Source organism: Mauremys reevesii, linkage group 21 (assembly GCF_016161935.1).
Source record: "Mauremys reevesii isolate NIE-2019 linkage group 21, ASM1616193v1, whole genome shotgun sequence".
In the NCBI taxonomy this organism is placed as follows: Eukaryota; Metazoa; Chordata; order Testudines; family Geoemydidae; genus Mauremys; species Mauremys reevesii.
The window spans coordinates 22617263-22631945 of record NC_052643.1 but is presented as its reverse complement, the minus strand read 5'-3'; the positions used below and the strand labels follow the sequence as shown (position 1 = coordinate 22631945).

Below are 14683 nucleotides of genomic sequence, written 5' to 3'. Positions count from 1 at the left end.
AGGGCACCAATGTGGTGGCCCTGTTAGTGGCAGTGGGTTTGGGAAATGGACTCTGGCTCCCTGGGAATTAGATTGGGATAAGCAATGCATTTTACATGAACCCAGTGGCGTCAGCTGGTCCCTGCCATGTGCCCTCCCCACCCCCCATTCTGCATCTTGCCATCCCCCCAAACTCACCATAATCCACGGCGGACACATTCTCCCTCTCTCCAGCTACAATTTTGTAGCCGGGGCCATTTCCGTACAGGATGGAGGTGAAGGGCATTTTATCCACATCGCTGTGCATCGGCGCTAGACCTGTGCGGGGAGGAGCCTGGTTAGCCTGAGGGATGGTGGCCATCGCTCCTCTGCAGAAGATGCCATGCCTGACTCCAATACTCCAGTCCTGCCAATTTCCATAGAGTATTTCTGTTGGGGAGGCATATCTCCAGGATCCTCTAGTTTATCTGCCCCCAGCCCCCCACCCCGATCCTCTCTTTAGACAAGGACACTGACTGGAGTGTCAGCCAGTGACGCTTCTGCTACCCTGGGGCTGACCACATGCCCATCAAAGAGCTCAAGCTCAGGTTCCCAAGTGAGAACAAGGAGAGAGGGAGTGGGGCATGAGAAACTATCGCTGCAGCCAGATTTCAGGGGTGAATAACTCAGGAGGTGGCCAGGACTGTCAAAGGTTTGACGTTTTTATAGTCCAGCCTGCCCCATGCAGCCATTCCACCCCACTGGAAGCTCATTGGCTCCCCTTGCCTAAGCCGGGTCAGGGCTGGCCAGTATTTGGAGGGGGGACTGTAGCAAGCAGTGCCGGTGCTGCAGCAGGCAGAGTGTTGTCGGGCCAGTGCCCCATGAGAAATGAGAAATAGGGCATTTTGCTGGGGTAGCTAAACAGCTGCTGTGTTTCCATCTGGGGTGGATGATGCGAGTCTGGCCTGCAGTAGAGATGAGCTCCAGTACAAATGAAATCCAGGCCTTAAATCCAGAGAGTTTCGGGGTGTTCAGAACTGGGGTTTGGTTCTGGTCCATGGGCTCAGGGATCCAGGAGCTGGATATTATGATGTGATTAGAAATCCATTCCCCTCACTTGGAGTCCTGATACTGAGATTGGATGCACTCTAGGTCAGCTACAAGCCATGGGCTCAGGCGCAATGCAGGACTCTCTGGGGGAGTTCTCAGGCCTGAGTTACAAGGAGTCAGACTCGAGGATCGTAATGGCCTTACAGTCTAGGAAAGCTGCCAAAAGTTTTGCCCTGGTTCTGACACTGGACATGTTTCAATTGCTGCTGTCTCAAGGGACATCAGAGAACAGGGGTCAGCAACCTACGACATGCGAGCCGATTTTTGATGGCACGTGGCGGCGGGCTGAGCGGCTCAGCCCACTGCCTCTCTGGGGTTCCGGGTGCTGCCCCATTGCCAGCTGAGGTCCTGGCCGCTGGCCCCACTCAGCGCCCGCTGCCGGCCTGGGGACCCCCAGGGAACCCCAGGCTGGCAGCGGGCTGAGCAGGCCGGCGGCTGGGACCCTGGCTGGCAGGAGCCGATGGCTGGAACCCCAGATGGGCAGCGGGCTGAGCGGGGCCAGTGTCGGGCTGAGTGGCTCAGTCCGCTGACAGTCTGGGGTGCCAGCAGCACTCAGCCTGCTGCCGGTCTGGGTGAGCAGAACCCCAGGCTGGTAGTGGGCTGAGGGGGGCCGGCGGCCAGGATCCCGGCTGGCAGGAGCTGGCAGATGGAACCCCAGACCGGCCATCGGCCCCGCTCAGCCTGCTGCCGGTCTGGGGTCCAGCTGCTGGCCCTGCTCAGCCCGCTGCCCATCTGGGGTTCTGCTCATCCAGGCCGGCAGGAGGCTGAGCGGGGCTGGCGGCTGGGACCCCGACTGGCAAGGGGCCGGCAGCCAGAACCCCAGACTGGCAGCGGACTGAGCCACTCAGCCCCCAGCTGGCCCCGCTCAGCGTGCCACCAGCCTGCTCAGCCCGCTGCCGGCTGAGTGAATGGAACCCCTGACCGGCAGTGGGCTGAGCACGGCTGGTGGCTGGAATCCCAGACAAGGATCACACTAAATTGAAAAGATCTGCATTTTATTTTTATTTTAAATGAAGCTTCTTAAATATTTTAAAAACCTTATTTACTTTAAATACAACAATAGTTTATTTATATAATATAGATATAAAGACCTTCTACAAATGTTAAAATGTAAACCTTAAATTACAATGAACTTGGCACATCACTTCTGAAAGGTTGCCGACCTCTGTCATAGAATCATAGAAGATTAGAGTTGGGAGAGACCTGAGGAGGTCATCTAGCCCAACCCCCTGCTCAAAGCAGGACCAATCCCCAACTAAATCATCCCAGCCGGGGCTTTGTCAAGCCTGCCAGGCAGCGATGCCAAACGGTCCTCCAGCAGTAACTGGCCAGGTGCCACCACTTGGAGACTGGCAGGTCTTCAGCTTGTGGGGGAAACCAATGGGTTAAACCCTTACCGAAAATGGGATTGCCGCGGGGTGTGTATCCACCAAAGGTGAAGACATGGGAGTGGTCAGCAGTGACTACGGTCAGTGTGTCCTGCAGTGAGGTCATGTCACCAGCCTTGCCTATGGCTCTGTCCATCTCCACTGCCTCGTACAGCGCTTGCTTGGCTTTCCCCTCATGGTGACCATGGTCGATCCTGCCCCCTGGAAAGGGAAAAGCAAGAAGGAAACAACTAGTCGGACTAGAAACCTGGGACTCACCAATAACAGATCACACTGTTGGTCCATCCTGCTAGAGCTCTTGCTTCCTGCTATCTTGGACCAGGTCAATGGTCTGTGGAGTCCAATATAACTGCCTCTCTGCTGCACCTAACCATTACCAATCCGCCCTCCTGTCCCAGCACTGGCCTGTGGTGAGCGCTGCACCAGAAGGTGCAAACCATGTTTACCACACCTTATGGAGCAGCGCGGTGCATCTGAGCTGGTATTTGGAGAACGGATGGAAGGAGCTGACAGGGAGAGAGCAAGGAAAATACATCATTTCTATCCAGCCACTTCTAGGATCACATCCACAACCGAGTCGTCTCCTGCTGCTTTCCAAGGAACAGCCCAACAGCTGACTGAGATACCAGGGCATGCAGCAGACTTGCTATTAGAAGAAACACCCACACAGCAGGGATAAGTACTACCTCCCAGAGCCCTCAGGATGGGGGAGCTGCTAGGCTGGAGTCTTGGTTCTCATGTGGTGAATATTCCTCACCACAAGCCCTCCCTTCCAGGCCAGTAAAGGAAACCAACTTTCCTTGACAGAAAGGTGCAATCAGGGGCCAGCATTACCTGCACTTCAGATGCTAGAAAGCAAGACTAATGCAGTTAAGCTAGGAGTTTGTGGGCCAGTATCAGACCACTGCTGGTATTTACCCATGTCCAGGGTCTCCCTCTCCCTTGGGAACCGTGGGCTCTGGGACCCATTGCCTGCATACCAGCCTCTCCCCCCAAAGCAATTTCCATCCGTTCACTTGTAAGGTAAATGGCTAGGGAACTTGCTCAGCTCCTTTCCTGACTGGTGAAGCAATGGTGGGTGCAACAGGGATGGGTTTTTTCCACTGTCACTCGATTCCAGAACCGTTTCATCACCCTTCCAGAGAGGCACATTCAGGTCAGAAGACAATAGCAGACCTTCAGTAACAGGCCCATGTCCTCAGCCTGGGATGCTCCCAGCCCTGAAAAGCTGGGATGGGAAGCTCAGCCCCACCGGGCACTGGGAGCGCTGGGCAGGTCCCCAGTCTGGAGACCCTGGCTCTCACCTTCCACCAGCAGGAAGAATCCTCGGGGATTTCTCTGGAGGATTTTGATGGCCACCTCCACCATCTCCGTCAGGGAAGGGTCTGTATGGACATTCCTGTCTAGCTCATACATCATATCTATTGGCTCGAAGAGGCCTGCAAAGGGAGAGGATGTGTCAGCTATGCAAACATTTTGATCTTCACGAGGGCCTCAGATCCATGTGCTACCACTTCCGATTGTACCAACATGATCACCAACGTTTTTCCCAGCATCATGATCCCGCATGGGCTCTGATACTCTCCCACCTCTCTCTGCCACCAGGAGCTGGACACACTCTGGCAGAGTAGCCAGGCACCCTGACCCCCGTCCATTGCTCTGCTCACTAGGCAGCACCACCCTGGATGTAAGAGATAATGTGTGTATACTGCAGTATGCATCGGGATGTGGGCTGTGTGGTGTGATGAGGGGTGTAACTGAGAACCAGGTGTGGGGTTCAGAGTAGATTTTTCTCTGAATGGGTCAGCAGCCTACTATGGACGTAATGATTGATTGGCAATCCCTCAATTCGAGGATGTTCTCTACCATGGATTGACTGTGGGTCCTGATATGACTCAAGAGTCTGATCCTGGAATCGCAAATCCGCCTGCAGTAGGTACTGACATTTTGTGGCAGGCCAGCTGCCTGCTGGGAGAAAGTTATTTCTTTTTCCTTCCTTCTTTCTCTCTTTTCAGCTTTGAGGGCTAGGCGCCTCTCCTTGAAGCAGGCCACTGCCTGATGGAAGATATGGTGCCACTGGGGTCAGCTGGTGGTTTGCTCCTCCCAGCTGGTGATGCCCACATCAGTTTTCGTAAGATACGCTTTCCGTGGTCTTTGTAACGCAGAGGTTCTCAAACTTCACTGCATCACATCCCCCTTTTGACAACAAAAATTACTACAGGACCCCAGGATGGGGGACCGAAGCCTGAGCCCGCCCAAGCACCACCACCCCAGAGGGAAGGGGGGAGGAGGTGCAAAGCCAAAGCCCCACCTCCCCAGGCCAGGGGGCCAAAGCCGAAACCCAAGGGCGGGATCTGAGCCAACAGTGTGTTCTTGTTGCCAAGAAGGCTAACGGCATTTTGGGCTGTATAAGTAGGGGCATTGCCAGCAGATCAAGGGATGTGATCATTCCCCTCTATTCAACACTGGTGAGGCCTCATCTGGAGTACTGTGTCCAGTTTTGGGCCCCACACTACAAGGATGTGGAAAAATGAGTCCATCAGAGGGCAACGGAAATGACTAGGGGGCTAGAGCACATGATTTATGAGGAGAGGCTGAGGGAACTGGGATTATTTAGTCTTCAGAAGAGAAGAATGAGGGGGGATTTGATAGCAGCCTTCAACTACCTGAAGGGGGATTCCAGAGAGGATGGATCTAGACTGTTCTCAGTGGTAGCAGATGACAGAACAAGGAGTAATGGTCTCAAGTTGCAGAGGGGGAGGTTTAGGTTGGATATTATGAAAAACTTTTTCATTAGGAGGGTGGTGAAGCACTGGAATGGGTTCCCTAGGGAGGTTTTTAAGGTCAGACTTGACAAAGCCCTGGCTGAGATGATTTAGTTGGGAATTGGTCCTGCTTTGAGCAGGGGGTTGGACTAGATGAGGTCCCTTCCAACCCTGATATTCTATGATTCAGCCCAAGCAGGGGGCCTGTAATCTGAGCCCTGTCACCCAGGGCTGAAGCCCTTGGTCTTGGGCCCCAGGCCCCAGCAAGCCAGCCCTGGAGACCCCATTAAAAAGGGGTCGGGATCCAGTTTGGGGTCCTGACCCACAGTTTGAGAACTGCTGTAGCGTTTCCTCTGACTACCACAGGATCTCCAACCATGGGTGAGCTGAGAGTAGAGGACTTGTTTTGGGAAGTGAGAGTCTGGCATCCACACAAAATGTCCAGCCCAGCGAAGTTGATGCATGAGGATTATTGCTTCAATGCTGGTGACATTGGCTTTAGCGAGGATACTGGCATTAGTGCAGCTATCTTGCCACTTGACAGAAAGGATCTTCCAGAACATCGTTGGTGGTACCTTGCCAGACTGTTGAGGTGCTGTCAATAGGTCACCTAGGTTTTACCTCCAGAGAGGAGTGTAGGAACAACAGTTGTCTTATAAGACCAGCATCTTGGAGTCCTGCTGCAGGTCACAATCTGTCTCTGTCAACTGTGATGCCCTGTGGAAGGTGCTGACCAAATTTGGCTACCCTCCAAAATTTATTAAGGTCCTATGGCTTCTCCAAGATCAAATGATTGCCACGGTTCATTGTAATGGCCTTGAGACAGAACCTTTTGTCATCAAAACTGAGGTTAAGCAAGGATGCGTGTAGCAGGGTGAACCCCTGCTCTGGCCCTGAAGGGGTTAAAAACAGCCCTGGGAAGGGGCCGAGACTTGAGAAGACAGCCTTTAGGCTGGGCTGATTGAGGAAGTGGCTGCAGGTGAGGCCACGTCCCAAACTGAGCCACAGCTGGCCCCTATAAAAAGGCCAGGGAAGCCAGAAGGGCAGATAGTCTCTCTCTGCCTTCAGAGAGAGAAGGGCCTGGCTGCAGGGAGTTAGAGACCGGGTACCTGAGTGAAGCAGGGCTGGGGAAAGGCTGAGGAGCTGGGGAGCTCCAGCCTGGAAAGCCCCAGGCTGCGGCCTAGCAGAGGGCTAACAGGTACTGGGGGTTGCAGAGGGCAGCCCAGGGGTAGGCCAAGGCAGCAGGTCCAAACCCTCCTTGCCAGTGATGAACAGGCTGATACTGCAGCCTGCCCCAGGGCGTGGGGCTAGACAATGACTGGCAGTAGCCATACACTGAGGCAAGGTGGGGATAGAGGATGGGGGTTCCCTGAGAGGGGAGACCCTAAGAGAAAGGGGTTACTGTCAGGGGACAGCACCCCCATGTAAAAGGCACCGGGTCCAGGGAGGGACACGGGGGCCAGAGGACAGGCGGATCACCGGCCTGCAGAGGGCGCTCCAGGGCTGGAATGAGCTAATTCCCTGAGTCACCAGCAGGAGGCGCTGCAGGGGTGAGTCCGGCCTGCCTACAATGCGTTATTGCCCCAACCCTGTTCTCCATCTATTGGCTCTATTTAGCAGTCATTTTGGTCAGTTGACATGCAATACAGAACGGACGGGTGGCTCTTTAATCTTCAAGTTCTCCGCTCAAAGTCTAAAAAGTCTTCAGGGCGTCTATTACTGATCTTCAGTATGCTGATGACTGTGCCATCCTGGCACACACAGCGAATGACCTTCAGTCCACACTGGATTTTCTTGCACAATCTTACCGAAGCCTAGGAACTCTCACTCAATATTGAGATGACTAAAGTGCTCTATTAACCTGCCTCAGGCCTTGCACATGACCCACCACAAATCACCATGGAGGGTCAGACTTTGGAGACAGTTGAGCACTTTTGCTACCTCGGTAGCCAACTTTCTCAAAATGCAAAAATCGACAGTGAAATCCAGCACAAGATCCAGTGTGCAAGTGCTTTCTTTGGGAAATTGCTTCAACACGTTTTATTGACATAATACAACGACTGTGTGTAACCATACGCTGCTTCACCAGCAGCATACACACCAACACCATTCCAGACAGAACTTCGCTTGGAAGCCAAGGGGACCTGGTACAGATCAGAGACACACACCCGCTTTTCCTCTGAGTCTCTGCAGTATTTTATAAGTGCACATTTTCCCTGAGACTCCCACTGTGCACTCGTCCTCCATGCTCACGCTGCCCGCTCACGCACTGCTGCAGCTACTCCAAGCTGCCTTTTGTCCCCGATCCTAGCAACTGGCTTAGATGTACCAAGTCCCTGCTACATGCAGCAATCGGTGTGACTTGGCTCCAAGAGACATAACTGCGGAAAGAGCCCAGCGGCTGCTGCTCACCTTGCACATCCATATGGATCTGACAAGGGGAGGAGGTAGGACATGTTGCTGGGGTGGAGCAATTGTTGGAGGCTCTGTTCCCCCTGCTGGGTCCCCTCAACCCCCCCCCATCCAAGGGGATATTGAAGACTGAGAGGGTTACTAGGCCCTGTTACCTACCTGCCTATTTGTGGCACCGATACTGAACAACAGGCAACTCCAGAGTGATCAGCTTCATCCTGTCCACATCACTCCAGCTCCCCATGCTCCATCTCTCTCAACAGCCTGGGCCCTCCAGGAACAGCCAGCCTCTCTCTGGCCTGCTTCCTTGGGGTTGCTGAGTCACTGTGCAGGTGGCAGGTGACCCAGAGGCCCAGGCTGGCCAGGAGGGGGCCGTGCTGCTGTGAACTCAGGTCTGTCAGGAGCTGGCTCAGCTGCAAGCCCAGGCCAGAGGCGGCGGCAGGTTCTTCCAAAGCTACAGGCCAGTGCCTGGAGCAGAGGGGTTAGTGTGCCCAGGGACTGAGCGTATCCCTTTCGCTGGAGCCTAGGAGGGCTGAGCACTTATCCCAATCCATGCTGGGCTCCTCTGTACTTGTCCCAGATGCCCACATCATACTCAGATCCTCAGGGACGGGGCAGTGGCTCTCCTGAGGAGTTTGTCTGACAGACACCTTCTTACTGCAATCTGTTGCTCAGGTTACCCTCCTGCCAATACTCCAGTGGACTCCGATCTGCTCCTGGTTATAATGGAGCCTGGGGGCAGCTTCACTCTGTGTCATGATTCCTCCCCATTGCTCACGGCTAATGCTGGCTCTTTGCTCCACTGTTCGGCCTCTTGGGAACCCTACCTTCTAGCCAACAATGGGTTAACGAGATGGCTGCATCTCGCTCGCCAGGGAGTCAGCGGGCAATGCGTGCCAAACGTATGCGTGATCAAAGGAGTTTGTTCGCTCCAACCTGTTTGGGGCCTCAGATGTGACTCGGGAAAGGAAGTGGCCAGAGGCTGCAGCAAACACCCCCCAGATGTCAAAGGCTTCAGCCACTCCGGAGAGAGAGGGGCCTACACAGCCAGATGCTTTGCACATGTGCCGTCCGGCTCTTGAGCTGATGTAGGGAGAGATTCCATCACTCCAGGCTGAGATCTCCCTGTGTCTGCATCTCCTGAGGGGCCCAAGCATTTGGAACCAGACTCAGAAAGCAAATTGAGCCACCTGGAAAAACGGCTTCCTGGATTTGTTTTCTTATGATCATCAAAATGGGCCTGTCATCGCTAACTGCTGGGGTAGGCACTAAAACAATCTATCCAGAAGTGGCAGAGGTATGAGGCAGGCACACGTGAACACACCTTCCACATGTACCCATCCACATGCCTGGTCCTGTATGTATGTACGCGCACGCACACACACACACACACCCCCATCCACATGCCTGGCCCAGTAAGTAGGTGTTCACATGCACACACACATATGTCCCCATCCATACGCCTGGCCCCATATGTACATGTGCACGTGTGCACACACACAGCACAGTGAACATCTTCTGAAGAAGCTTTCTACACCAGAGTCTGTGTCCAGTCATGGCTGGGCAGGGACCAGCCTCCATTTTAAAAGGCAGCCTGAGCTGTGGATCCAAACATCCGTTCTAGGAGCCTCTGAACGCCAGAGGACTGCCATGTGGACCATTGCACGGGCAGAGCGAGGAGCTGCAGGAACTGGAACCTGTGGGGACATGGGGGACTGCAGTTCAGGCCCATATATAACAACAGCTGATGCATGGTCGACGCTCACAGCCGACCGAATAGGGCGGAGAACTGCAGACCCAGCCACAGTCCTGAGAGCCTCTCCCTGGAAGGCTCTCTCCACGCCACAACTGGGGCCAGCCTAGCACTGGACTTGACATTGGCAGTGCTGTGGGTTTGTCACAGAGTGAAAAAAAGTCCCAGACAGTCTGATTGTCCCACTTGTCTGACGTTTTCCTCTGTTCATGGCTCACCCTGCAGCGGCAGCTCCTGTGAGCCGTGGGGCTGGGCCCAGCTCCCTGTCCCTGGTACTGTGACCTGGAGAACTCTGGGCAGCAGTGCCTCTCAGCTTTGGCCCACCTCATCCTCTATTGTGTCAGGAGGGCAGTGCCAGTCAGGCAAGCCAAACTGAGCGGCACTGCAGCCCTGCGCACCAGGTTGCAACACCCAGAGCAAGGTGCTGGGCCCAGCCCCGCAGTACACAGAAGTCGCTGCTATGGGGTAATTGTGGGAGGGCTCACTCTCCAGTCCCTCTCCACCCCAGGACTCCCCTCCTTACCTGGGGGTTGTGGTGCTGGGTGTGGAGGGTGCTGCTATGGCTCGTCAGTGCCCCCTGAGCGAGGTGAGGAAGAGGGCATTTGTTAGCAAATATCAGGGAGCAGTCGTGGTAAATTCAGTAAGCCAGCACTTTGACTGAAGTTACTGCCACTCCCCCGTGATTCCTGATAACAAATGCTGTGGCAAATTAATAATTATTTTTCTTTAATAATTGGAGATATTCCCATCTCCTAGAACTGGAAGGGACCTTAAAAAGGTCATCGAGTCCAGCCCCCTGCCTTCACTAGCAGGACCAAGTACTGATTTTTGCCTCAGATCCTTAAGTGGCCCCCTCAAGGATTGAACTCACAACCAGCAGTTTAGCAGGCCAATGCTCAAACCACTGAGCTATCCCTCCCTACTACTGATTTTGCCCCAGATCCCTAAGTGGCCCCCTCAAGGGTTGAACTCATAACCCTGGGTTTAGCAGGCCAGTGCTCAAAACACCGAGCTATCCCTTCTGCAGCCCCAGCCCCTGGTTTCCAAAGCCATGGTTGCTAGCACTTTGGTAGCAATGTTCTCTGCAAGCGGGGACAAGGACTCCATGGCTTGGTTTTTGAGCACATCAGACACAGATGCTTGTGAGGCTGCAGCTGCATTTGAAAAGTGTTTCCGACACTGTTGTGAGGGCCCATCAATATGTCCAAGGGGCCCAAAGGGGTTATTTCACTCAGCAAGAGCTAGTGGCCATCCCCCTTTCCTGCCACTTTCCCACTGTGCTTCCCTTGGATAACAGGAGCCTATAATGAGGAGCGCACACCCCAAATTCAGATGGGAAGTGGTGCAGGTCCATAGGTTCTCCTCCACCAGATTTCAGGGAGTCAGGACTCCACTCCCTGTTCTGTGTAGCTAGATGGGAAGGGATCCCTCACACACCCCATGTGCTGATGGAACATGGGTCACAGGCTGGAAGGCACAGTGCCATGGCCATACAGAAGGAGCCTAATTCCTTCTGAGCCACAGGCATCCTTTGCAGACGTGTTTTGCAGGGTATGTTTTGCCCTCAATACGCATGGCTGGATGTACAAACAGCAGCTGCACACAACCGATGGGGAAGGTCCTGTACAAGCCCTCAGCCTTTTCAGCTCCCTGCATTTTATAAAAATCAAAAAAGTCTCCCCTGCCTGCAAAAGAAACATCAGTCCAGCCCCCAGTCTCTGTGTGGTTCTGCTCTCTGTTCCTCTCCCTCCATCCAAGGGGCAGTTACGGGCCAGCTCCTCGGCTAACCAGCAGCTCTGTACTTACAACGCATAATGCAATGTCTCTAAGCTCTGCTTTCGTACGCTTCTGGGGTGTTATGCGCAACTGTTTTGATGTTGCCTGGGTCACAAGGCATAACACAGGGTGCCACTCCACATAGCAGCCAAGTCATCTCTGAAGTGCCAGTATTCTAACAGGACATTAGCACCTCCTAGCCACGCTGCTGCTTTCTGCCACTGTGCAGAGACTGGAATGGGGAGCAGCAGTGAAGGAGATGTGATATTCCCCCACTGCACCTATAAGTATGCTGTTGACCCAGCAGGCTAGAAGACAGGCAGACTCCAGCCACCCACCCACCCAGGGCTGGCACTAAATGCCCCTTTCCCTGCCTCAGTGGTTGACTCAGCACTTGGGAACAGCTAGCTTTATGAGTATCAGATAGGAAGATTCTTCAGTGCACACTTAGTCTTTCTGGTCAGGTGTTTCCAGTCTTTTCCAATGCTGAGGGACCTTGTCATCCTAGTTCCCTGCACCAGGCAAGGATCATAGAGGATAGAAGCAGAGAAGCCACAATGGGTTACAGTCCATCAGTCCCTGGCAACACAGGATACTTCCCTCTTGTGGTGGCTCTTGGCCTTTCCCCTAATGAGCTTACCTCCCTTCTCCTAAATCCCTCCCTGTACCCTGTAGTAGAAAGAGGGCCTGAGACTTGAGGCCTGGTGTCAGAGGCCTGGTATGAGGTCTGAGGCCTGGGCTAAAGTTAAGTTGTGAGCAAGAGGCACACACAAGAGGCCCTGCTCACAGAATTGGCAAGAACAGGGCTGATATTGCAGAAACACACATTCCTAAGCAGTGCTAGGCACAAGAATATATACAAAAACGTATTCCAGAAAGATACCAGAAAACCTTGATACCAAAACACATTCCTCAAAAGATAACAGGAATGCACTGACCTATCCTAAAGATAAGGTCAGGATAACAGCATGATGGATAGAGATGTTTTGATCGAACCAACAGGTATATGGTAATGGGTGGTGGTTAGCTACGTCACAGGGTGGTATCTAGGTATGTCAGAGGGCAGTAACTAGCAATGTCAAGGGGGCAACACGTAACTTGTTTGTAGCTGTGTATAAAGCTGCATCTCAGAGGGAGTGTCTTTGTCTGGCCAAGGGGAGAATGGAAAGTCCAGCCATTCACTGAGCCAGTCCATTGTCACGAGCATACATGTGTTAGTGGACCACTGAGCCAGGGCATTAGCACCGTTCATCGGCAATAAACCTGACCAAAGTTCCTTGCTGAAAACCGAGTCTGTGGATTTAGTGGGCAGCTCAGTCAAAGTCTGCTATCTCCATTATCTGCGCAGAGCTGAGAACGAGAGCACACACACACACACACACTGAGCCAACATCTGACCAGACCTCTCTTTTAGCAACAAGGGAGGGGCAGGGTGGTCTTGGCCCCTTGCCACCCAACCTGAGATTTACAAAAGGTACCTAAGTGAGCTGGTACCCAACTCCCATTGATGTTCACTGGCAGCTAGGTACTTAACTTGCTGAGGAGCATTCACAAATCCCACTAGGCACCTATCTGCATCTCCAGGTGCGTAAACACCTTTGTAAATCTGTCCCTCAGCTCACTGATTTTCGCTTAGCTCTCGCACCTCCAGCCTTTGCTCTTAGATACTCACCTAAGAGGAAGTCCACTTCCATCGGGTTAACGGACAACAGGGCACTGCGATTCCAGACATACCAGGAATTCTAGGGGAGAGCAAAGGAACAGCAGCTGTTATGTACACTTCCTTATAGAGGGGATTGGAAATAAGACATACATTTATCAGGGAGGGGAATTAACCACTGGAAACAATTTCCCAAGGGTTGTGGTGGCTTCTCCATCACTGGCAATTTTAAAATCAAGACTGGATGTTCTAGTTTGAACAGGAATTATTGTGGAGAATTTTTCTGGCCTTTGCTAGGAGGCAGTCAGACTAGATGATCACAGTGGCTCCTTCTGCCCTTCGAATCGGGAAGCCATAGGTATTTCCCAGCTACGGTATTTGCCACATGTATTGCACACACAGAGAACATCTGCCAGATATCCCAGCTATCCGCATCGATATCTGCCCAGGCAACTTCACAGGCATGAAAATCAGGCAGCTTTGTCCTCTTTAACACATATTTCTCTTGTATCTTAGTAAATGTATTTTATTGTGCAATGAATGTTCATCATCATAAGGATCTTAAATTTATATAGGTAATAATTGGAGATACACCAATCTCCGAGAACTGGAAGGGACCTTGAAAGGTCATTGAGTCCAGCCCCCTGCCTTCACTAGCAGGACCAATTTTTGCCCCAGATCCCTATGTGGCCCCCTCAAGGATTGAACTCACAACGCTGGGTTTAGCAGGCCCATGCTCAAACCACTGAGCTATCATGGACTCCAAAGCATGTCACAAACTACAGATATTGTAAGCCCTTTAAGGCTGGACTATCATTTTCTATACATTTGTATGGTGCCCAGTACAATGGGGTCTTGACCTGGTTGGCCTCTAGGTGCTACTGCAGTATAAATGTTACATAATAGACACACCGCTACATAGAGCAGCATAGAAATGCAGCCACCTCTGGGGTGGAGGGCAACAGTCACAAAAAACACAACAGTGGTGTGGGGGATTTTTTGATCAAGAAGTGAAATGGGATCTTTAGTTTCTATAGAAAATTGACTGGACCTTGTATTCCGAGGACTCGTGGAAAATAAAACAAATAAAGCACCCAGGGCGTGCTCCTCAGTGATAGAACTCCCCTCAGCTCCAGCTGAATAAGAGGTAGGCCAAAGCGGAGCACTTTTTGAACATCCCACCCATAAAGTTTAAGCACAGGGCAAAGTTATGCAGCCCTGGTAGGAGGCTCAGAACATGCAGAGGCTTTGGCTTTAAGGCACAAGATTAGGATTCAGGTTTGGATCCTACAGCACTAAAATCCCACTGGCCATTCTCACAAGGTTTTGGCCCAAAGCAGCAGAAAATAAATGTAATAAGATCTCCAGCAGTTGAACAGCATGAGGCTGTAGTCTCCTCAGAACTAGAAAACTGATCCCTCTTGGGTTTGGTTCTGACCTAGAACCAGGGAGTTGGAGCTAAGGCTAGTGAGAGTTGATAGCAACAATGCCCATAGATCTGCCAGTGCTGTAGAGAGAGGGACTTCTGGTCCAGATCCTGAAATCAGATCCAGGTGGGTGGCCCCCTGTACCTGTGCTGACCATCATGTTACTTATAGGAGCTGCCATGAGCAAACAAACCCTTGTGTTTCCTTCCCCTCCACCCCATCTCAGAAACTAAATGATGAGGAGAACCTCAAAGGTTTGAAGGTTCCATTCAGTTCAGATGCTTCTCCCACGTGCCTTGGCCTAGAGAGGCTTTGCCATGAGAATTCCTGGTTTGGGCTGAGCCAGAAATACCCTGAGCTCAGCCTCTTGCATAAGACAGGTTTCAGGGCTGGTTCTGGCCAAAGCCAGCACTGAGCAGTGTGAGGGGGGGAAA

At 52.6% G+C, this 14683-nt stretch overlaps 1 protein-coding gene across 6 annotated transcripts in view; it reads right to left on the bottom strand.

Moving 5' to 3' along the window:
- The window catches only part of ALPL (alkaline phosphatase, biomineralization associated), a 95049-nt gene that overhangs the window by 2875 nt on the left and 77491 nt on the right, over positions 1 to 14683 (bottom strand). For 5 of the 6 annotated variants that reach the window (XM_039508993.1, XM_039508995.1, XM_039508994.1 and 2 more), the window contains 4 exons: positions 12835 to 12904; positions 3761 to 3895; positions 2466 to 2657; positions 178 to 297 (listed from right to left, as the gene is read on the bottom strand). In XM_039508993.1, coding sequence (XP_039364927.1) covers positions 178 to 297; positions 2466 to 2657; positions 3761 to 3895; positions 12835 to 12904 — 517 coding nt within the window. Of the gene's footprint in view, positions 1 to 177; positions 386 to 2465; positions 2658 to 3760; positions 3896 to 12834; positions 12905 to 14683 lie in introns of those variants that run through there. The other variant, XM_039508998.1, reaches the window with a different exon arrangement.